At 38.2% G+C, this 24802-nt stretch overlaps 2 protein-coding genes across 2 annotated transcripts; one reads left to right on the forward strand and one right to left on the reverse strand.

Moving 5' to 3' along the window:
- Positions 1 to 3571: 3571 nt before the first annotated feature.
- Positions 3572 to 10618, reverse strand: LOC105795663 (uncharacterized). The gene is given in 6 exon segments (XM_052628823.1): positions 3572 to 3999; positions 4002 to 6164; positions 6167 to 7026; positions 7296 to 7429; positions 7605 to 7972; positions 7975 to 10618. Coding segments are annotated over 6 exon segments (6597 nt in total).
- Positions 10619 to 16565: 5947 nt separating this feature from the next.
- On the forward strand, positions 16566 to 22171 carry LOC105797029 (protein S-acyltransferase 8). Its single transcript, XM_012626952.2, has 5 exons — positions 16566 to 16862; positions 19635 to 19820; positions 20384 to 20689; positions 20801 to 21034; positions 21411 to 22171. Exons 1-5 carry the CDS (start codon positions 16824 to 16826, stop codon positions 21921 to 21923), a joined length of 1278 nt encoding a protein of 425 aa, XP_012482406.1. The 5' UTR covers positions 16566 to 16823; the 3' UTR covers positions 21924 to 22171.
- The last annotated feature ends 2631 nt before the right edge of the window (positions 22172 to 24802 follow it).

Consider the following 24802-nt stretch of genomic DNA (forward strand, 5'->3'; position numbering starts at 1 on the left):
TAACAATAATACAATAACAAATAAACGTAATACAAAGGAAATTTGAAAAGTATTTTGAGAATAACAAATAAATAACCTTGAAGAAAATGAAGCTAATGTAATTTTGACCAAAACTAGAAAATAAATAAATAAATAACCTTGAAGAAAAAACATTCAATGACTGATTTTTATTAAAAAAGAACGTAAAATATAAAATATTAAAATGAAAAATGAAAAAAATAAACGATAAATAAAAAATATAAAATAAAAAAATCGGTTAAATAGGCCGAGGATCGAATCGCATCCAGGTTCAAATTTTGGGGTCAAAATCGCAAAAATCTAAAAAAAGGGATGCAAGGGACTGGACTTGAAATGCGCTCAAAGTTCAAAGGACCTACAGAGAAATAATCCCCCAGTCCAGAAACACAGCATTTTAACCGAGGGGGTCACACCTGACCCAAGGACCGAATTGAAACAGGGGCAAAATTCGCGGCCTAATTTCAAAACAAATGAAAAAGGATCAGATTGCACCACAGCCAAAGAGCGGAAGGACTCCGCACGCAATTAGCCCCTTCACCGCAAACACGAGGATCCTGAGATGGGTCGGGTCAGCGCTCGGGTATGTCGATGAAACGACGTCGTTTCGACATCAGTGATTTGCGCAAAACGGCGCCGTTTACCCCATGCGATTTAAATAAAAATTTTTCTGAAATTTTCATTTTTGTCAATCCAAAAGAAAAAACTTTTTAAAAAAATCTTCTTTTCTCTCAGGACTCTCCCCTCTCTGGGCCAAGATCTGGTCGTGGCCACTCCGCAGCGCCGCCGTAGCCGGTCGCCGCCGTAGCCGGTGGCCGGCGTTGCGCAAAGGGGAAAAATCTAGCCCGTTTCAAATCTCATTCAGAGGCCGAGGTTGCTTGGCCTGAACGCCGAGAGAAATAAACTTTTGGCCCTGCCTTTAAGCCGATTTCGGCGACGGAGAGGGCTCCAACGACGCGGCCAAGGGCGCCCCAGGTATTTCTTTCCTCCCCTCTCTCTTAATCTACACTATTTGTTAAAACCGAAAAGTAAAAGCAATAAAAGAGGGAAAACAGAAAACGAAATGAATACAATCAAATTTCCACCTTTTAAAATCTCAGTTCTGTATTCGATTACTCTGGTAAGCGTTCGTAAAAAAAATACAACGAGAAAGCTTTGGCTTTTATAGCCATATTACAATCGTTTCGTCTTTTCTTTTTTTTTGTTTTTTGTTCTTTATTTCACCGGATTCTCCTGTTGCTTTTCATTTACTCCTCTGCAGGTGTCAGACAAGGCCAACGGCGGTGGCAGGGCGCGTGCACGAGGAGCGGCAGAGGCATGGTAAACATGCGGCACAAAGAGGATTAGAGAACCCTAGGTTTGCTGAGAATAGTTTGTGGGCTAGGGTTGTAAATGGGTTTTGGGCTTATTTTTATGTTTGGGTTTGTTATTTTTTTTTGTAAAATAGACTGTTATTTTTGTATCTGGGCTTGGGTAGAAATTGGGCTTCTACAGCTGCCCCTCTTTGCTTATTTTCTTGTAACGAGAATAAAGCAAAGACTAAGAAAGACCAATTTTGCCTGTACTCGCTGAGTTCTGACTTCTTGATGCCTTTCTTCTTCAAGTGGCCTTATTTCAATCTACTATGTCTTGTAGCTTTGATCCACTTCGCGGCATATTTAGAGAGATTTAACTTCAATCTACTCTACTGCAACTCCATGGGGATGAAATTTGTGTCTTCAATCTGCTCCACTGCTGCTTAGGGAGATAAGGTCTGTTGTTCTGTCTGCTCCACTACTGCTTAGGGAGATAAGACTTAATGCGATCTGCTCCACTATTGCTTAGGGAGATAAGATCTGTAGTTTTGTCTGCTCCACTACTGCTTAGGGAGATAAGACTTGATGCGATCTGCTCCACTACTGCTTAGGGAGATAAGATCTATGGCTTTGTCTGCTCTGCTACTGCTTAGGGAGATAAGACTTGATGTGATCTGATCTATTACTGCTTAGGGAGATAAGATCTGTGGCTTTGTCCGCTCCGTTACTGCTTAAGGAGATAAGACTTGATGTGATCTGATCTACTACTGCTTAGGGAGATAAGATCTGCGGCTCTGTCTGCTCCACTACTACTTAGGGAGATAAGACTTGATGTGATCTGCTCCACTACTGCTTAGGGAGATAAGATCTGTGGCTTTGTCTGCTCCACTACTACTTAGGGAGATAATACTTGATGTGATCTGCTCCACTACTGCTTAGGGAGATAAGATCTGTGGCTTTGTCTGCTCCGCTACTGCTTAGGGAGATAAGACTTGATGCAATCTGCTCCACTACTGCTTAGGGAGATAAGATCTGTGGTTTTGTCCGCTCCGCTACTGCTTAGGGAGATAAGACTTGATGTGATCTGCTCCACTACTTCATAGGGAGATAAGATCTGTAATCTTCAATCTATTTCACTGCTGCCCAGGGAGATAGAACTACTGACTTCAATGTACTCCACTGTAATCTCAGGGAGGTAAAATCCGCCATCTTCGACCTGCTCCACTACTGCTTAGGGAGATAAGGCTGGAATCTTCGATCTGCTTCGCTGTTACTGCAGGAAGGCAAGATCTGCAATCTTCGGTCTGTTCTCTGGGGAACATGACCTGTAAAATCCAATTTATGGACCTATTTATGCCTAGTGTTTAGGATGACATGATCAGAATAAATCAAATGCTCCTAACTAGATGTGTATGAACGATATTTGCATTGAATGATATTTGCATGAATGCAGAATGTCATGAGAATGATCTCTTTTAATGTTTGGGTTGTCATTGCTCAATGTTTATCAAGGCTTTATCGCTGATGCGTCACTGTGCCTTCTTATTCAGCTAGTAACTTTGACAGCAAATCCAAAGAAATAGTCGTAATTCAGACCATTCTTTCTCAAATGTCCCTAACCCTTAAGTTGGTCAATTCTAAACAATAGTCCTGTTTTGGGTCCTCGTACTATTTAGAAATTTCAGAGTAATATGCAGGACTTGTTCTGCTCGAATATTGTCAACCTAGTAATCGTTATTTCAATAAAAATGCTTGAATAAGATTACCAAAATAAACGAGATGAAATTTTGTTAAGAGCAAAACTCTAAACAAATAAATCAATCAAGATAACAAATTTTGTTGAGATACGAAATGAATAAGATGAAAAGATTGTCACAATGGATAAAAATGGAAATTAATTGAGAGCAAAGTTCTAAATGAACAAATTAATCAAGATAGAGATTTTGCTAAGATACAAAAACAAATGAGATGAAAACAGGTGCCCCAGATATCGCAGCGTGAGCTTCTTTGCCTTAAACTTCTTGAAGACCCTTTTGAACTTGATATGTGTTTAGAAGTCTTGAAAGACTTTGTTGATGCCCCAAGATGTAGCATCTCTCCTCTTATTATCTTGGAGATGATAAGATTATCGTATGCCTCGTATTTGATCAAAAAATTGAACTGCCCATTCCTGGGTTTTCAATTCAATACCCATTTGGTCTCAAGGCGCCCTTTGCGGGTTTTCGCCTTGGCCTCTCCTTCTTCCTCTTTTTTTTGTTTTTTTAGGCAAAGTACATCTTCACTGAATCCGAATTCATGGGATTGGCCAAGCTTTTTCCATCCATTTCAGTTAAAATTAATGCTCCTCCAGAAAAAGCCTTCTTCACCACATAAGGTCCCTCCCAGTTTGGCATCCACTTTCCTCTGAAGTCTTTTTGTATGGGAAGGATCCTCTTCAGTACCAAGTCCCCTTCATGGAAGTTCCTAGGATAAACTTTCTTATCGTAAGCTCGTATCATTCGTTTCTGGTACATTTGACCATGGCGGATAGCTCTTAACATCTTTTTTTCAATCAAGTTTAGCTGATCGTATCGGGATTGGACCCATTCCGCTTCGTCTAACTTTAGTTCTGACAAAACTCGGAGAGAAGGAATTTCAACCTCAATTGGTAACACTGCCTCCATTCCATAAACCAAAGAGAATGGTGTTGCCCGGTAGAAGTCCTGACGGACGTTCGATAAGCATAGAGAGCGAATGGTAACTTCTCGTGCCAATCTCTATAGGTCTCAGTCATCTTCTCCACAATCCTTTTGATATTTTTATTGGCTGCCTCCACCGCGCCGTTCATCTTCGGACGATATGGCGATGAGTTGTGGTGCTTGATCTTGAATTGACCGCAAACCTCTGCTATCGTGCTATTGTTCAAGTTCAATGCGTTGTCAGATATAATCCTTTCGAGCATTCCATATCGACATATGATTTCTTTCTTTAAAAACTTGCTGACGGCTGCCTTTGTGACGTTGGCGTAAGAAGTAGCCTCTACCCACTTAGTAAAGTAGTCAATCATTACAAAAAGGAAACGATGTCCGTTTGAAGCCTTTGGCAATATCGGCCCAATGACGTCCATGCCCCACATGGAGAAAGGCCATGGGGAAGTCATGACGTGAAGAGGTGAGGGAGGTACATGAATTTTGTCTCCGTAAATCTGGCATTTATGGCACTTCTTAGCATATTTGATGCAGTCTCCTTCCATGGTAGACCAGTAATATCCGAATTTCATGATTTGTCTGGCCATTGTGAAACCGTTAGCGTGTGTTCCACAAATACCATCATGGACTTCTTCCAAGATCTGTTTGGCCTCCACAGCGTCCACACATCTTAACAGCACCTGATCCTTTCCTCTTTTGTACAGGATCTCTCCATCTGAGACGTAGTCACTAGCCAGCCTCCTCAACGTTCTCTTGTCATTCTCAGTTGCTTGGTTTGGGTATTCGCGATTTTTCACGTATCGCAATATGTCCTGATACCAAGGGTTGTCGTCTTTTTCCTCTTCCTCGTCAACGTTACAACAGCGGGCTGGAGCATCATAAATGCTCATTTGGATAGGCTTCACATCCTCTTGTTTATTTACTTTCATCATGGAAGCCAATGTAGCCAAAGCATCGGCCATTTGATTCTCATCTCGCGGGAGGTAACAGAAAGTGATATCATCAAATTCCTCAATCAATTCGAGAACCAGCTTTCTGTAACTGATCAATTTGGGATCCCTTGTCTCCCATTCGCCTTTGAGCTGATAGGTTACTAGTGCGGAAACTCCATACACCTCTAGTACTTTGATTTTACGTTCGATAGCTGCACGGATACCCATAATGCACGCTTCGTACTCTGCCATGTTATTTGTGCAATCAAAGTCTAATTTGCTGGTGAATGGATAATAATCTCCGTTCGGGGATATCAAGACTGCCCCAATTTCGTTGCCTACGGCGTTTGAAGCTCCGTCGAAGTTTAATTTCCAAACATCGCCTTTTTGGTTATCATCTTCGGCGGTTGCTACATACATCAGATCCTCATTTGGAAAATCAAAGCTCAAAGGCTCATAATCTTCTAAAGCTCTGGTAGCCAAAAAATCCGCTATTGCACTTCCTTTTATAGCCTTTTGACTCACATAAACTATGTCAAATTCAGACAGTAGAATTTGCCATCGGGCCATCCTTCCATTTAGAGCAGTCGATTCCATCATGTATTTCAGAGGGTCCAACTTTGAGATTAACCAAGTCGTATGGTATAACATGTATTGCCTCAATCTCCGAGTAGTCCAGACCAAGACGCAGCATAATTTTTCAATTGGCGAGTATCTCGTTTCACATTCAGTGAACTTCTTGCTGAGATAGTAGATTGCTCTTTCTTTTCGTCCTGACTCATCATGTTGGCCGAGCACACACCCCATAGAATTTTTGAATACTGTCAAGTATAGTATCAGTGGCTTGTCCGGGCATGGTGGCATTAGTACTGGGGCATTGGACAGGTAATGTTTAAATTTTTTAAAAGTTTTCTGGCACTCCTCGTCCCATACACCTGGATTATGTTTCCTAAAAAGACGGAGGATAGGGTCACATTTCTCAGTTAACTGTGAAATGAATCGAGCGATGTAATTTAGTCTTCCCAGAAAACCTCGAACTTCTTTTTGAGTACTTGACGGAGGTAATTCTTGTATGGCTTTAACTTTGTCTTGGTCAATTTCAATTCCCCTTTCACTGACTAAGAATCCTAACAACTTTCCTGATCTAGCCCCGAAAGTACACTTGGCTGGGTTAAGTTTTAGCTGGAATTTCCTTAATCTTAGGAATAGTTTTCTCAAAACTTGCACATGCTCTTTTCAGTTCTGGACTTCGCAATCATATCGTCAACGTAGACTTCAATCTCTTTGTGCATCATGTCGTGGACTAGGGTTACCATGGCTCTTTGATAAGTTGCCCCGGCGTTTTTCAATCCAAATGGAATCACCTTATAACAAAACGTTCCCCACATAGTTATGAATGTAGTCTTTTCCATGTCTTCAGAATGCATTTTTATCTGGTTGTATCTTGAGAAGCCGTCCATGAAGGAGAAAAGTAAGTATCCAGCCGTGTTGTCTACCAAGGTATCGATATGAGGCAGTGGGAAATTATCCTTTGGGCTGGCTTTGTTCAAGTCTCTGTAGTCTACACACATTCGCACATTCCCATCTTTCTTAGGAACAGGGACTATATTGGCAACCCATTCTGAATACTTGACCACCTGTAAGAAACCAGCATCAAATTGCTTCTTAACTTCTTCCTTTATTTTTAGCAAGACATCAGGCCTCATCCTTCGGAGCTTTTGTTGAATTGGCCTACATTCTTCCTTTATAGGCAGTCGGTGTACCACGAAATCAGTACTTAACCCAGGCATATCTTGATAGGACCATGCGAAGACATCTTTAAACTCTTGAAGCAACTCAACGAGGTCTCGCCTTGTTTCCTCGGTAATACCAGCGCCAATCTTTACACTCCTTCCCTCTTCTAATATCACGACTTCTACTGATTCCTCATAGGGCAGGATTTGTTTTTCTTCTTCCTCTACCATTCTTAACAAATTCGGAGATAAAACGTTGTCTTGGTCATCTTCAAAATCTTGAGGATCATCCACACTCATGTCTCGTTCAAATAGGAACTCAGAGTTAGTAACAGCGTCGCTCGTCTCGTTGATATCTGAAGACCTGTTATTGGGACAAAAGGAGGCCCAAATAAAAGAATCTAAGAATACTTATATGCGTAGTATGATTATAAATGGAATGAAAAGAATGAAAGAATATTTGCTCAATGTGAGACTGAATGATAAGTTTTCATTGAAATTAGATTTTAGGCATGTGCCTTTTACAAAAGACTCTTATTACCCCCAGGCTTAGGGCAACAAGTGTTCTGAATATTACTCTGAATTAGTTCTAAATGTTACAGGGATCTCTTCTGCAGTCCAATTATTCAGAACACTTCCAGGTTCGTAAGGGCGAATGCCCGATAAATTCCTTTCCATCCTTTCTTCCGCGGATATGGCATTGATGTCCAACCTTCCAGTCCTTCCTTCCGTAACTTCATTCTTTTCTTCGGGGTAGACAAATCCCCCTGAAACAAATGTCTTAGATATATGAGGAATGGTCATCGGTCCCCATTCGATTTCTATCCCGCTCAAATGTGCTCTTCTTTTCTCCCATTTTTTCTCTAACTCCTTCTTCCTTTCCCTCGCGTCAGGCTTATACCCCAAACCACAACGGTCCTATTTGTTGACCAAGATCGGTACCTCAAACCGTCCCTGGAGGTATTTTCCAAGTCCTCTTCCAAGCAACGCTCCTCTTCCCATTGTTAGCTGTAAACTCATTGACGTAGTTTTGGATATCTTAGGCTCTGGAATTTTGCTCCCCTCGACGACAAATGTTTCATTTACGAATTCCAATGATTGAAATGAACATTCTATCGTTTCACTGTCGGCCTCTATATATGGCATGTCATCGGTGACTGATGCAATGATGTCTTCTTCGGTGCCTATATTTACCAATCGACCCTCTGTTACTAATTTTAACTTTTGGTGAAGTGATGATGGTACAGCCCCTGTAGAATGGATCCAAGGCCTCCCCAATAGGCAATTGTAAGATGGTTTAATATCCATACCAAAAAGTCCACCTCGTATATATTTGGACCAATCAATAGAGGTATCTCGATTCTTCCCATCACTTTTCTCTCAGTGCCATCGAATGCTCTCACTATATTTTAGCATGATTTCATGTGAGAACTGTCCACAGGTAGCCTGTTTAATATGGACAGGGGTAAAATATTCAGTGTCGATCCATTGTCAACGAGTACCCTCGGTAGTATACACCCCTTGCAACGGGCAGTGATGTGTAAGGCCTTGGTAGATCCCATACCACCTGGCGGGATCTCATCATCGTTGAAGAAGACGAAGTTGTCGGCATTTATATTGTTAACCAGGTGATCCAACTTGTTCACTGAGATATCGCTAGCAACATAAGTCTCATTTAGCACTTTTATCAACGCATTACGGTGTATCTCTGAACTTAGAAGTAGCTCGAGTACTGAGATGCGAGCCGGTAGCTTATGCAGTTGTTCTACCACACTGTACTCGCTATGCTTCAAGAAATTTAAGAATTCTCTAGTCTCATTTTCAGTCACCGGTTTGTTAACAAGTGATTCAATTCTGGCCGTCTTTGTTTTATCTTGCTCAACCGCCAAGGCTTTTCCTTTTATAGGCTCCCCTTTTGTATTTTCCGGGTCATAGTATTTTCCGCTGCGTGTGTAGAAACCTACATCATTACCCTCCTCTGAAACATTTATCAGGTTCTCTGAGATTGTCATATTGTAGTCATAACTCCAAGGAACCTTTTTGCTATCATTGTAAGGAAATGGTACAGGTTTTTGGATTATGACCCCTAGCGCCAGTTGTATTCCAGATCCTGTGTTTCTTGGCCTTGAAATAATCACTATTGGGTGATTTTGGGCTTTTCCCGTAAGTCCTTCCTCCGAGGCAAAAACTTCTCCCTCTTCTAGTCCATTGATCTCTTCATAAAATTCTAGCTCTTTGTTGTTCATCAAATTTTGTACCATGGCCCTGAATTCAGTGCAGTTTTGAATGTCATGGTCCTCTTTAGCATGGAACTCGCAATATTTCTTTATTCCTTCGGGCCCTTCTTTTGATTCTTGCTTGATTAGACCTCCATTTATCATTTGTCTCCAAATCCATTTCAGTGGGGTATTCACATCTGCAATGTCATCTTTGATTCTCCTTCCCCCATTCTTAATTATTGCATTTACTCCCTTATCAGAAAGATTGAGTAACGGATTCCCTGCCACGTTTGGTCCCGATGGGTTATCGAACTTTACGATCCCCATCTTAATAAATTTTTTCACCGCTTTCTTAAACGCAGTGCAGTTCTCAATTGAGTGCCCTGGTATCCCCGCATGGTATTCACATTGGGCATTCATGTCATACCATTTAGGGTATGGAGGTTGCATGGGCTCTAGATAATGTGGAGATACTATGTGCGCATTGAATAGCTTCTGATACAGTTCCTTGTACGTTATTGGAATGGGCGTGAATTGAAGTCTCTCCGCGTTGGGCCTTGTGTTGGGCTCTTTCCTTGAGGGGCCCTGGTGACTAGTGGCTACCGTTCTTGGAGGGCCAACAGTAATCGGTTTTGAATAACTCTTACTATATATGCCTACGTTGTTTACCTTGCTTTCTTTTTTTCTCAAAGCTGGTCTTTTGGAGCTTTCCCCCACGTCTATTTTGCCGCTTCTTATTACATTTTCGATCATTTCCCTGGACATTACCATATCCGAGAAGCTCTTGGTAGTACTCCCCAACATGTGGTTGATGAATGGGCCTTTCAAAGTGTTAATAAACAGCATAGTGACCTCTTTTTCCAAAAGGGGTGGCTGGACTTGCATTGCCACTTCTCTCCATCTCTGGGCGTATTGTCTAAAGCTCTCATTAGGCCTTTTTTCCATATTCTATAATGTAATTCGATCGGGTGTTATGTCCGTCACGTGACTATATTGTCTCATGAAAGCTTGCGCCAAGTCTCTCCATGAACCAACTTTAGTACGACTTAGCTGGTTGTACCATTTAGCTGCAGACCCGATCAAACTATCCTGAAAGCAGTGGATTAACAGTTGATCATTGTTGACTTATCCTGTCATTCTTCGACAGAACATAGTTATATGAGCTTCAGGACAACTAGTCCCGTTGTATCTTTCGAACTCCGACATCTTGAACTTAGGCGGGAGCACTAAATCAGGAACCAAACTCAAATCTTTGGCGTCGACTCCACATTGGTAGTTGATGCTCTCCATGGCCCTAAATTTTTCCTCTAGCCATCTACACCGTTCTTCTAATTGTTTTGGCAGGTCCGTTTTCGCTTTCTCCATCTCTGCTATGTCATCGAGATCAGGGACCACAGGGTTGGTAGGGTTGTCCCCAGGGTTAGAACCTGAGCCTACTTGAAAATGCATTGGTACCGAGGCGCCGGCCCGATATTGAGGTCCAAGTGCTCCTTGTGGGCACATGTCTAGTTGTGCCTGGGTACTTGTCGGGGTAAAACCTAGAGGATAAACGAGATCCTCCTGATCAACCCCTGAATTAATTACAGGGCTCTTTCCTTTATCAGCCAATAATTGTGCCAGTTGACTCATAATTCTTTGGGATTCCAGCGCGTCCTGTTGGATTTTATCCAATCGTTCTTGCATCTTTTCCTGCATTTCTTTTTGTATTTTTTCTAGCCTTTCTAACCTCTGATCCATTGCTTTTGTTTGACGTCGAGTACCGTAGTGATATTTGGTTGGAATTTTGTTGGTTTCCAGGGTAACTGTGACAATTTTGATTAATTAGGGCCTTTTTAATGAAACTTAATGCGTGTAATGCAAATGCATGAATGCAAAGGGAGGCATTGATTCTAATTCAATTTCATTAGAAGAACTCGATTTAGAAAACAAAATTCTTTACATAAAATGGACTACATATACGGCATTGCCCTTATACTCAGAGACTTAACACTCCTAAGGAGCCGAGCTAACTCTCGACCTCGGCCTGATTCTGATTCATAACTTAAACTCAGCACATCAGCTTGAACTGCTAAGGTTTGCAGATGATCGGCTACTTCCCGTACTTGGGTAACAGCTTCTCCCATAATGTAATCTCTATTTCTAATCTGATTTTGGGCATGTTGGAGCTGCTCCTGGTACTGTTCGTTACGTCCTTCAAGAAGCTTCGCTCGCAGTTCAGAATTGTGCAATGCGCCCTCAAGCTCCTCTATCTTTACTTTCAGTTCTTCGATCTTATTTAAGCTCGCTCTTAACTCTATCACAGAGTTACGACTACGGTGCAAATGAAGCGACTTTTCCAACTCTGCTACCCGGGCTTTTACTCTTGCTTCTTCATTCTGACATTCTGACAAGTTTTTCTCCAAAACGCTTTCTCGAACTAGGGCGTCTTGAAATTTCTTCTCCCACTGATCAGCTTTGGTCCTTTCTTCTTTGATCTCCTGTCGCCACTGCTCTGACGTTTTACCCAAACCGGCAGTTCTTATCGACAATCGCAGCTTCTTATAATTCGTTTTTAAACTATCTAAATCTTCCTCTACTTTGTTCTTCCCTTTCTTTAACTTTTCGGCTTCCAACTTGTGAATATCGACATCTAATCCCAAACGCATCTTTTCCTCCTCTAATTGCTCAATTTTCTTTCCCAGCTCCGAACTTCTCCTTTCAAAGTCTTGTTTAATGATCTCTAGTTCTGACGGAACCACTTGTAGATGCTCATCTATCGGTCGGACATCCTCTTGGCTTGACACGGGGATGTTATCGTTGATCCTTTTTTTTCCGCCACAAACTATACTTGGGAGTTGTCATTGGGTTTACAGCAAGTATCCTTATTCTGCGGATTTGGTTCCAAGCATTTGATATTTCACGAACCTTCTTCTTGTAATGATCTTCTTTGAAAAAAAATTCGCACTGAGCCAACCCTTGTGTTGCCGGTATGAATTGTCTAGATCTGTACTGCCTCGAGACTAGCAAAGGGGCGTATCCAATGGCTCCCCAAATTCCCAGCAGAGGAACCCAATCGAACTCTCCACATCGATACAAAATCTCATTAGGGATCATCCACGGGGCTCTCCACTCGACATCCTCCTCTCGAAGATTTTGGAGAATCAAGATCCACTTCTCTTCCGTGATATCGTCTCGTCTTGGCGTAGCCACTAATTCCTTTAACGGAGAATAGTTTTCGGAGAATACCCAATAGGAGATCTTCTTTACTTTCCAGAAGTGACTATGGAACCACACTAGCAACAATTGCGCGCATCCGATGAACCTTCTTTCACCCGCTCTTCAACATACATTTAGAGATTTGAAGGTTTCAGCCAAAATTACTGGGACCGGTGTGACCCTCTTGTCAAGCCTGTCAAACAAATCTGAAACTGCTTCGTCCACGTGCCCCAATGCCTTGGGGAAAATGACCAAACCATAAATGCTCAAAGCGAAAATATCGACCCTTTTTCTCACATCCGGATGTGCCAAGATCAGATCTCGTAGATTTTTCCAAGGCATGCACTTGTTGTCTCTCTTTTGCTTAATCCAGGCTGCAACCCATTGCTCGCTCATTCCTGTAATACTCATTAATTTCTTCAAAAATGTCGGGACATATGCTGCTTTCGAATAGACCCTATCAACTTGAATCCGCGGACATCGAAGCAAGGTCGCATATTCTTCTATTGTAGGTACCAAATCTACTTTCCCAAACGTGAAACAACTATAGGCAGGATTCCAATACTGCACGAGGGCTCGGAACAAGTGTTTGTCTACCTTTACGTCGAGTAGATAAGGCAAGTCACCATAGTTACTATAGAAGAGCTGTCTGATCTCATCACTCTACTGATCCCAAATTTCCTTTAATTCTTATAGGCTGTTTTGAGTTACGCTGATTCGAGTGAATTCCCATAACTCTAACACGTATCTTTCCATGAGGCTATCACTCTTTTCTCGCTGAACTTTTTCGGACCAAACTCGGACGGCCGCATTATCTTCCACTTTACCAAGAAACACCCTTTCCATGTTGAGCTCTCTATTTAAATACTGAACGCGAATCAACACCTCATTTATGATGAGAATGCCATGCAATCACAATCAAGGTAAAAGCAAAGCAAGTCAGTATAATAAACAAAAATTCAAAGTATACAAGAGATAATAATTAAGGCTACTATTCAGGAAACTACTAGGGTTCGAGGTGATTCTTAGGGCTCACTACATGCAGTTCGGTTTTAAAGTAAGGGTACCTGAACCAGCAGATTCCTCGGTCCTCACCCATTATAGGCTCATATAGACTGAGTTCAGTTCAGAGGAATACATTTCCCTATGGCTGCACGGAGATGAAAATCTCACGAAGACATAGGTACGGATGTATCCCGAAAGCGATCCACTATCCTGCACGGAGGTGAAGACCTCATGAAGGACTAGTTTCTCACTCCCACTTAAAAGGTGTGACCTTCAGTCATGCAATGTAATGCAGCAGTATACCAAACTTAAACTACCACAGTAATCAAATCACAATGATAAAAACCGAAATAAAGACGAATGAAATGCAACGAAAGGATCGTACATTTAAACCAAATTTTTTATTTTCGACAAGAAGATAAAAATAATCAACACGTGGCTTGACTCTCTTTTTAAACATCCCCAGTGGAGTCGCCAAGCTGTTGACACCATTTTTTTGATAAAACGGGGTCGACTTAGATTTTAAAAATGAAAACGAAAATGGGTGTCGCCACCAATCCTTTTTTGATAAGGTGTGATCGGGTCACCGAAGAAAATGGCTATTTTTAATAAACGATTTGGTTTATTAAAATAACGCTTTTTGGGTCTACGAAATTCAGAAAGATGGGTTCGGGAGTCGGTTACGTACGAGGAAGGATTAGCACCCTCGTAACGCCCAAAATTGGTACCTAGTTGATTGATTAGTGTCTTTGTGTCGAAAATTAAAACTCAAAAAGAATTTAAAAATATGATCCTTCTTTATATTGTGTTATTTTAAAAATGACTCGAATAAATCAAAATGAAAAATGCCTTCTTATCTCGAATTAACAAGATGTCACATCCAATAAGTTAGGACACAACACCTCGTATTTTGAGAGTAAGCTTGCATTTCACTTTTTATTTAAGCCTCATTTATTTTGATTTTAAAAGGATATTCGATTACTTAGAATCAACGAGAAAAATCGAAGCTCAGTAAGGATTTTCTCGAATTTTCTAAATATAGAGTATTGCCTTTATTTTTTGAAATTTTATGTGTTTGAAATTTAAAAGGATATTTTGCTATTTGGGTTTAACGAGAAAATCGAGACCCAGTAAGTTAGCGTACAATTTCCCGAATTTCCAAAATGCAAAATATTGCCTTATTTTTAAGATTGGTTACGAATTTGAGTGATATAGTAGTGAAATGAGAAACATTTAATTCATTTGTTTTCAATAGAAGCATTTGACACACAAAATGAATCATACGTGCTATACAACATGCATCTAAACAACCGTGGCATAATGTGCATAAAGTCAAATAGTTGATAATTACAAGTTTAATATCAACATGCATGGATAATAGTTATGTAAGCAACAATAAAAAGATAACAATAATACAATAACAAAGACGTAATACAAAGGAAATTTGAAAAGTATTTTGAGAATAACAAATAAATAACCTTGAAGAAAATGAAGCTAATGTAATTTTGACCAAAACTAGAAAATAAATAAATAAATAACCTTGAAGAAAAAACATTCAATGACTGATTTTTATTAAAAAAGAACGTAAAATATAAAATATTAAAATAAAAAATGAAAAAAATAAACGATAAATAAAAAATAAAAAATAAAAAAATCGGTTAAATAGGCCGAGGATCGAATCGCATCCAGGTTCAAATTTTGGGGTCAAAATCGCAAAAATCTAAAAAAAAGGGATGCAAGGGACTGGACTTGAAACGCGCTCAAAGTTCAAAGGACCTACAGAGAAATAAGCCCCCAATCCAGAAACGCAGCGTTTTAACTGAGGGGGTCACACCTGACCCAAGGACCGAATTGAAACAGGGGCAAAATTCGCGGCCTAATTTCAAAACAAATGAAAAATGATCAGATTGCACCACAGCCAAAGAGCGGAAGGACTCCGCACGCAATTAGTCCCTTCACCGCAAACACGCGGATCCTGAGGATGGGTCGGGTCGGCGCTCGGGTATGTCGATGAAACGACGTCGTTTCGACGTCAGTGATTTGCGCAAAACGGCGCCATTTACCCCATGCGATTTAAATAAAAATTTTTCTGAAATTTTCATTTTTGTCAATGCAAAAGAAAAAACTTTTTAAAAAAAATCTTCTTTTCTCTCAGGACTCTCCCCTCTCCGGGCCAAGATCCGGTCGTGGCCACCCAAGAACGCCGCCAGGGTGGCGGTGGCTAAGCGTTATGAAAGGGAAAAATCTAGCCCGTTTCAAATCTCGTTCAGAGGCCGAGGTTGCTTGGCCTGAACGCCGAGAGAAAGAAACTTTTGGCCCTGCCTTTAGAGCCGATTTCGGCGACGGAGAGGGCTCCGACAACGCGGCCAAGGGTGCCCCAGGTATTTCTTTCCTCCCCTCTCTCTTAATCTACACTATTTGTTAAAACCGAAAAGTAAAAGCAATAAAAGAGGGGAAACAGAAAACGAAATGAATACAATCAAATTTCCACCTTTTAAAATCTCGATTCAGATTCGATTACTCGTAGCGTTAGAAAAAAAAAACTACAACGAGAAAGCTTTGGCTTTTATAGCCATATTACAATTGTTTCGTCTTTTCTTTTTTTTGTTTTTTGTTCTTTATTTCGCCGGATTCTCCTGTTGCTTTTCATTTACTCCTCTACAGGTGTCAGACAAGGCCAACGGCGGTGGCAGGGCGCGTGCACGAGGAGCGGCAGAGGCGTGGTAAACATGCGGCGCAAAGAGGGTTAGAGAACCCTAGGTTTGCTGAGAATAGTTTGTGGGCTAGGGTTGTAAATGGGTTTGGGCTTATTTTTATGTTTGGGTTTGTTATTTTTTTGTAAAATGGACTGTTATTTTTGTATCTGGGCTTGGGCAGAAATTGGGCTTCTACATAGATGAATAAAATTTACAATTAAACCACAATATTAGCAAGGGCAACAAAATCTAGTACACTAAGGTTCCATTTGGTGCACATTGGATCTCCTCTGCAAGCCGGCAGAAAACTCCGTCGTGGGTTATAATTTTTCTTTTTAAATCTTGTAATATTTAAATACTTTTTGTCTGTGTTGAAATTTGAAATTTAATTTATTTTTTTAATTTTATATATACAATAATTAAATATTTTCAAATAACCTAATAAAAAACGAAATATTTGTTGCAGTAAATATTTGGGCAAAACGCAGTAATTTAGCACTAGATTCTTCCTTTACAGTTTTCGATGACTTGAATAAATAAAAGGAAAGAAAGAAAGAAAATTCCTGGTATACTTGCCCCAATAAGATGACGCCACCTCATCTTGGCCACTCAAAGCTGGACAATTCTAACCCCAAAAAGTTCACTTTCAATTCGAAAAAGATGATAAAACGACGCAACATCAGCCAACACTCACAGGGTTTGCAAAATTAATTTAGTTGTATTTTAAAATTAAAACATTATTATATAGAATTAATTTATTTTATTTTTCTTTATTATTAAATACCTAAAAGTAAGAGGGTTCAACACAGGCGTTTTACGGATTCAATCATCACCCAATTGAGTACGATTCTTTCAGTGTGTGCTTGTGAAGCTTTTCGCGAGGAGAGGTTTTTGGGATTTTCTGTCTTTTTTTTTCAAAAATAGAAATATATATATATATTTTAAATGAACTGAAACTCCCGCACAAGTTTCAAATCCTCCCAACTCAGTTCAAGCCTAGTTCAATAAAGCTACAGTAGGGAAGAAGAGGCTTTGAAGTTTCTCTAATGGAAAAGAGAGTGTATGAAGTTTGGAAAGGAAGTAATGTAAGGATGTTCAGTGTTTTTTTTTTTCATCTTTTGTCGATTTTCTTTATTGAAATGCATGGTTTTTGGTATCTGGGTATTTGTTAGATTCGTTTGGTTTGTAGAAAAATGAGTTAGTTTTAATTTGGTTTAGTTATTAGTAGGGTTTTTAGGTTTTGGGTTTTTTTAATCAGTTGACAATTCTTTCTAGTTTATTTTCCTGCTAGTTGGATTTTTGGTGCTATGAATTAATGATAATGAGAAAATGGGGAAAGCATGGAGAAAATAGTGAACTCTTTACTTTTCTGGGGGGCTGTTTTTGACTGTTTGTTCTGCATTTATGAAGTTAGGCAAAGAGCTTGGTTAATGTTAGTGAAGCATTTGTTATTTACTCTTTATGACCAAATGGAGGAAAATCTTTGGCTTTGAAAAAAAGTCAGTTATGGATTGTTGACTAGAGGTATGGAATATAGCCTTACAGTTTTTAGGTTGAGTTGGTGTGCTTTTATGCCGAATTACTTTGGGGAAAGTAGACTGAATCCATGCTTGATACATGGTTGGTTCTAATGTATTTTTGCATTGAAGGGTGCCATGTGTGTTTTGTATCAGTCGTGAGAACTCTAGCACTACTTTTATGTGTTATTAAGAGTTTGAACCTCATCTCCCAATGTTTTGAGAGAAATGGCATCGATGACGTAAGTATAATTATAATGTTACTAAGTTCTTGCAAATGTGGAAGACCAAATGAGACAGGTTCTCTTCTGTTCTAATTAACTTCTCCCTAATTTGAAACCTTAATAATCAAGCTGTTGCTTTTCCAAGTTTGGTGACTGCTTGGATATACTTGTTACTTTATTAGTGCAGCGATCTCTAGATCAAAAGGAATGCTTTTGTGCAGGAACCAGTGCAAAAGTATTGTTTAATGGTAGAAGGAGGAGTAATGTGGTTCTAGTTTGTGATCGATTTTTGAGAGGAATGACTACATTTGTTGGAAGTTACGGGTCAGATTTTCAGTCCCTAGCACCCCTATCCTCCAGGAAAAACAAGATTAAAAAAAGTTGTGAAACTTTGTGTTGCTCCTTTTCCAGAAGCCCCATGACCATAATTTTTTTGGTCTTTTAAGGAACTTGTATATGGTACTTGTGGTAATGTTTCTTCCATACCCTTGTTTGGTCCAGCTTTAGCTTTGTAGAGTAGTGAAGTTGTTCAAAGATGGCCACATCATATTTACTAGTGAAGGTTTATGGACTCCTGAGTTATAGGTCAATTCCTTGTAAGCCTCTCTTGCTGTTTAACTTGCTTTGTAATTCATTGTGATACTACCATTACTGTGTTTTACTATTAGATGATCAGAACACCCTATTTAGTTCCTTTCAGAGTCTTCCTTTGAGTGCTTGGTTTCCTTTTTTTACGTATTTTTAGTGTTATCTGATCATAATATGATATCTATAAGTAAAAAAATGCATATGGTTAGCACGTTATTTTATAGAAGATGATGATTTCGAAATGGAAATTATGCTTTGAACTTTTGGAAAAAGTTGTGTGAATTTGTTTGTGATCGAGGATTTCAACTATTGTCATGGGGCTTCTAGTATCCCGACAATCCTTTTCTGTTGTTCACAGAGGCAGATAAATGTTTTATAGACTAAGAGAAAGTTAAGATAATTATAGCAATCATATGGTTAGTATAGGAACTACGAGAAGATTTTGTTATTCCTACTGCTCTGAGTACATGTCAAAGGTTATACCCCTGTCCTTTTTGGTTCTTTAGGAGCCCTTCTGCTACTTGTGAAGACTTGTAAAAGCAATGTATTGATCTAAATGCTCAACTGTAGGAAATTTGCTTGCTTAATTATTACTTTCATCGCACTTGATGTTATTCCCCTTCTGAAATTTTATAAAATTCATAATTATTGAATACCATTGAAAAAGTGTAAAGCATTTATTCAACCTATCCATTGAAGCGAAAAAAAACAAACAAACTTAGATATAATGCTTAATTATCAACTATGTTACTCGGACCCTTTATTTTTCTTGAAGTACCCATGTCCAACACTCGTGTCTGACTCATGGATATGAGGATATGACCTCTAAGAATCCTCCAAATACATAGAAAAACTTCAAACAAATATAATCATATACCCGTGTTGAGGACATACCCATATCCGGCACTCATGCCCGAGTCCAAGTAACATAGAATATCAGCTCCTCACGCCTTACCCCCAATTTGATAGTTAATTAATCAGGATCTTGAAGTAGATGTTATGTTAAAGGAGTAATTTTTTAGATACATATGTTGATTTATTGTGGATATGTAGAGGGAAGCAGTTACAAGTTTCATGTTATTACATATTTACAGCAAGAAACTACTTTTAAGTCCTCATACTTTGTGCTGGTCATGGTTAAACTTACCAAGTATATTTCAAGATGATGCCCTTGGACATTCTATTTGTAAATAATATTAATTAGTAAACTTAGGTTGGAGGTAAATAAAAGTTAGAACTTTGAAGAATGCTTTAGGATGCATGGATGTAGGTTGACTAAGACCAAAACTGAATAAATGTGAAACTTAGAAGAGTGCTTTAGGATGCATGGATGTACTTTGACTAGGACCAAAACTGAATAATAGGATGTAATTTTTTAAAATATTTAGACTAACAGTGTTAAAATATGGAAATGTGGTAGGTTGATAGCTCATCCGGTGTTATTCATTTTATCCTTACTTTCTACTGTCTAGACTGATCGTGGAATGATCATTCAGCATTCATTTCCTCTTTTATTTGCATTTTGCAGAAGTTTATTCTTGGTGGGAGGCTGATATTCGGGCCAGATGCTAAGTCTCTGCTCGTTACCTTATTGCTGATCACTGTTCCTGTTATTATCTTTTGTGTATTTGTTGCAAGGCATCTTCGGCATGCATTTTCTCCATATAATGCGGGATATGCAATTCTGGCTGTAGCAATTGTCTTTACTATCTATGTAAGTCTTCACCTTTTACTTCTTGCATGACTGTTCTTTGTTGAGGTTTTAGAACAACTACTGTTGAGTTGATCGCCCTGAATGCCAGCAGTTAAACCATTTTTCTAAGAACTTTATGAACTTCACTGAGTACCAAAATGATAGGATTTCTCGGAAATTATCATTCTGTTATAATTTTATTGAATGAATTCTCATGGGCATTTATTGAAGATAAATTGTCACAATTTAGAGTAAAGAAACTTTTATGTTTCAATTCAGAAAATAATCGATCTTCTAAATTTTAAAATATATTTTGGTAGAATAGATGGTGGAACCCTTTCATTTGATTTAGATCAATTGTTGACTTTGTGCTGGAAATTGAGTTCTCGTAGAAGGTTGGCCTTCTCAGATCTAGATAATATTTAGGATAGCCTCTTCTAATTTCTTGACTTAATTTCATATGATGAATGCATTTATAAAGTTGTAGACCTTTCGGATAACTTCTAGTCTCTTATTATTGGCAACTGTTCCTTTTGGGTTGTCCAAATTGCTGTTAAGTTTAATAGTACAATTTATTTTGATAGGTGTTGATTCTTCTTTTCCTCACATCAGCCCGGGACCCAGGAATCATACCACGCAATTCACATCCACCAGAGGAGGAGTTCCGCTATGATTCTTCTGTTTCAGCTGAGGTTGGGGGTAGGCAAACACCCAGCCTCCAATTCCCTCGAACCAAGGAAGTTATGGTTAATGGGGTTCATGTACGGGTGAAGTATTGTGACACGTGCATGCTTTATCGTCCTCCCCGTTGCTCCCACTGTTCCATTTGCAACAATTGTGTGGAGCGTTTTGATCATCATTGTCCTTGGGTGGGCCAATGTATTGGATTGGTATGTTCTTTTATCTGATAAGTTTGTTTATTAATATTGTTCTGAATGCTTCTTGCTTGCTTCTCTCAAGCGGTGCTTTGTTAGGAGGATAACTGTTGTGTATTTGAGCAGCGAAATTACCGGTATTTCTTTATGTTCGTTTCTTCGGCAACTCTTCTCTGCATCTATGTATTCTCCATGTCAGCATTGTACATCAAGGTTCTGATGGATGATCACCAAGGAACAGTTTGGAAAGCAATGAAAGAATCTCCTCCATCTGTCATACTAATGACATATTGTTTCATCGCACTGTGGTTTGTTGGCGGGCTTACTGGGTTTCACTTGTACCTCATCTCAACAAACCAGGTCTGTCAATTTCTCTTGGTTGCTCTAGGACAATTTATGTTGTGCTTGATCTTAGTTAGTACAAATCAGAGCTTGATTTTGTTTTTGAAAGGCACATAAGAGTTTGAATCAAGTATGATAAAAATTGACCCAAGTTCTTACATAGCTTTTCCTGCCCTCCTGTCTTGTCAGAGTTTTGTAAATAAATATGGGAAAGTCCTCCAAGAAATAAAATAGTAAGTTTTAGGCCTTGAATCTAGCTTTTTTTAAAAATTGGAAATAGAATGCATGTTGGCAAGATTTGAATTTCACGTGATAAGGAGCATAGATTCATTTTTGTTTGATTCCATCCCACAAGTGTTTTAGTTGTTGACTAAAGTGCCTCTATGTTTTCCAGACGACATATGAAAATTTCCGATTTAGGGCTGACAATAGAATCAATGTTTACAATCTGGGTTGTCCAAGTAATTTTCTTGAAGTATTTTGCACAAAGGTAAAGCCCTCAAAGAACAATTTCCGGGCTTTTGTTCGAGAGGAGGTGCCAAGGCCTACTTTACAAAGTATTCAGGGAGCAGAAGCTGAAGATCTAGGCGGTGGTGATCCACGTCCCAAAGTAGAGGATGATCTAGAGATTGGTGAAGATCTATTGAAGATCTCCCAGCGACGTAATATCGAGGAAATTGATGAGGACATCCGCAGTAGAGGGAGCAATGGCCCTGCTCATACCGCCTTGGAGGTTGATGCTATTCTGGATTCTGATCATCGAGCTCCTACAATTCGATCCGAAACTAGACACTCGAGTTGGGGAAGGAGAAGTGGTAGTTGGGAAATCGCAACCGATGATGTGCTTTCCAATTCCAAAGTGACGGAAAGCAGAAGCTATATGACGGGGAAAGAAGGTCGACAATGATGGGGTTAATTTGTATAGAGTTGCCACTGCATGAATTGGCATGCGGTTAGTGTCTTTGGATGTGTCTTTGTAATTGTTATGAGAAGATAAGTGAATAGTTGTCTTACTTTTACCCTCTCTCTTAGTATTGTTGAATGATATGCAACGTTGGGTGGAATGTCTAGTTTTGGTTTTTGCTTCTTTTTTATTTAAATTTCAGTTTGTAAAAATATTATTTTTACTGCTCCAAACATGAAAATTATTGAAAATCTCTTTCTTTTTTGTGTTAATAAATAGTATGAAGAACAGGGGAGAGTCAGGTGAATTAGGGTTGAATGTGACTGGTTGTTAGTGGTCCTAGGAGTCCCACAATACATGAAGTTTAGGAAGCAGTCTCAATCAGATGATGAAAGAGGAAAGATATGAAGCATCTGCAGTGTTTAAAGAGTTAACACCATGGAAGAGGTCAAGGATGAGAAGTGAAGAATCTAAAGGACGTAATTAGCATGTGATGTGATGATATATCATTGTCTTGCATGCAGAGTTGGGTCGGGTGCAGAGGGTTTAGAATGGCAGACTCAACTATGTTGCTGGGTATCATGTTAGCTACTAGACAATAGATACAAAAATGTGGATTCAAAAGAGTTTTGTTAGGGGGATGATGGCATGGTGCTATGCTAGTCATGATATATTTTTTTTTTAATATTCAACATATGGTGTTTTTTAAGGAAAACTATTGTGAGGTCTTAATAGGTCAAAGTAGACAATATCCTACAAATTGTAGCAGACTTTACATTTGATATCCAAGTCAATAAGGACAATTTGTTGGTTGCAAGAGGTCTTTTGCAAAGATACCATAAAAAACCACTAATAATTGATGGGCATACAATGTGGAATTTTGCTAAAGCTTTTTTTGTTCTCCTGCAATATAATAAAATGCTCTAGTCAATAAGTTATTAAATTCATATTAAAAAAAAGAAGAGAAAATCATGTTTTTTTTTTAATTTGATTGAATTCGTTTAAAACAATTCACTCAAAAATCAATTCAACTTGTTGTCCAGATCAATATACCGATCGGATCCCAACCCAACCGTTAATTATAAAATCTTTATTTATTTAAAAATTATCAATTTAACATTGGGATTGTAGTACCAAAACAAAATCCCATCCCCATCCTCAATACCAATTGGACCAGTTAGGTCTCATCACAAATCATAATTAATTCAAGATAATAATAATAATAATAATCAAACTCGAAAAGCTTAAAGATAAAAAATAAGTTTTAAGGACTTTAAGATTTACGAGTTAATTATTTAATTCCGATCGTAACAATTAATAAATATACTTGAAAAGAAACAAGAAGAAAAGAATGATGATGGGATAGAAAACTAAGTTATAACACAAAATGGAAAGCTACAAGCTTGAACTCCACTAGTTTAGGAAAGGACCTCAAACTCTGGTTTAGAGACCACACAATCTTTGTCAAAAATAATAAAGCAAAAAGGGTAGGCATTGCATTTCAACCAAATTTCCGGGCCATTTCTTTTCATTCTAACCTAAAATCAATTAAAATGTTTGGTTTTTGTCATTTCCATTTTATAACTAATAATCCACTCCCCATTTACGACTAATCATATATGTATCTTTCGAAGACTAGACTTTCTTTCTTCTTTTTTTTTTAATTTATGTAAAAAGTTCACTATATATTTATCTTTTATACTCATTTAAGTATTTTACATAAAAATATTTGTTATAATAATATTTATTAGTGTATGATTAATTCGTAATACCAACTTAGATAGAAAATATATCATTACTCCTAAATGCAAAAAAATCCAACCTAGTGGTACCCAACTTCCCTAGCTTTTAACATGGGGTTGAGAATTTGAGAAACAGAGGGAGGGGTTTAGTAGTAAGTTAAAGTTGAACCCTAAAAACAAAGAGACAAGGCCACCTAACCTCACCTAAGCATCCAATGCTCCATCATCCCAAATCTCACTTCTTTTTATTTTTTAAGTTTTGGTTGTTAGGTGCTTATAAACAGTAACTAAATATCAATATCTTTTATACCAAAAATAATAATATTTTTTGGTATTAAATTAATATTCATATATTAATTATTTTTCTTAAAAATATCAGACTGAGTTCGGTTTAATTTGGTCGACCGTCCGTGATAATTCAATTCAATTCTCTATTATTTTTATATTAAATTTAATTTTGGGGGTTTTGGACTTTATTTTGATAAGATAAAGTTTATTATATGACTTTTGGACATTATTTGGTAAAGTTTCATTAAAAAGAATATTTTTCCCCGATTGAGTCTTTAGCTGGATTGGCATAGAATTGTTACAAATGGAGAAGGACGTGCAAAGTATTTAATTATCTTGTACTTAAACAAAATAATAATAAATTGGGCCCACTCATAGTAAAATTTAAATTAGATTAAAATCAAAATAAAATTTAACTCAACTTTATTATCTCAAAGTTTTCAATTAGCTATCATTTAATACAACTTTAAAATATGAAAATAATTATTTTTATTTTATATAAAAATAAAATTTAAAGAAAATCATTTACCATTAACATCACAATGTGTGTTTTTTTCAATATATATTTTCATGGTTATTGGAGTAAAACGGTAAATAATATATGCTTTTCATTAATTTGATATTCTCAATTAAAAAAGAAAAATTGAAAAATATCCATCTACCACAACCTAAAAGGTCACATTTGTACAAATTCCCAAATTGATATTAATAAAGAAAACGCATAATAATTTATTTGCCGTTTTAATTTTACAAATATTCATTTTAATCTTTTATTTAATTTTTTTTACATTTTTAGTCTATAAATATACGTTTTTTTGTCAAATCATTCAAAATGAACGAAAAATTAACGTT

This window comes from Gossypium raimondii, chromosome 3, assembly GCF_025698545.1.
Source record: "Gossypium raimondii isolate GPD5lz chromosome 3, ASM2569854v1, whole genome shotgun sequence".
NCBI lineage: Eukaryota > Viridiplantae > Streptophyta > Magnoliopsida > Malvales > Malvaceae > Gossypium > Gossypium raimondii.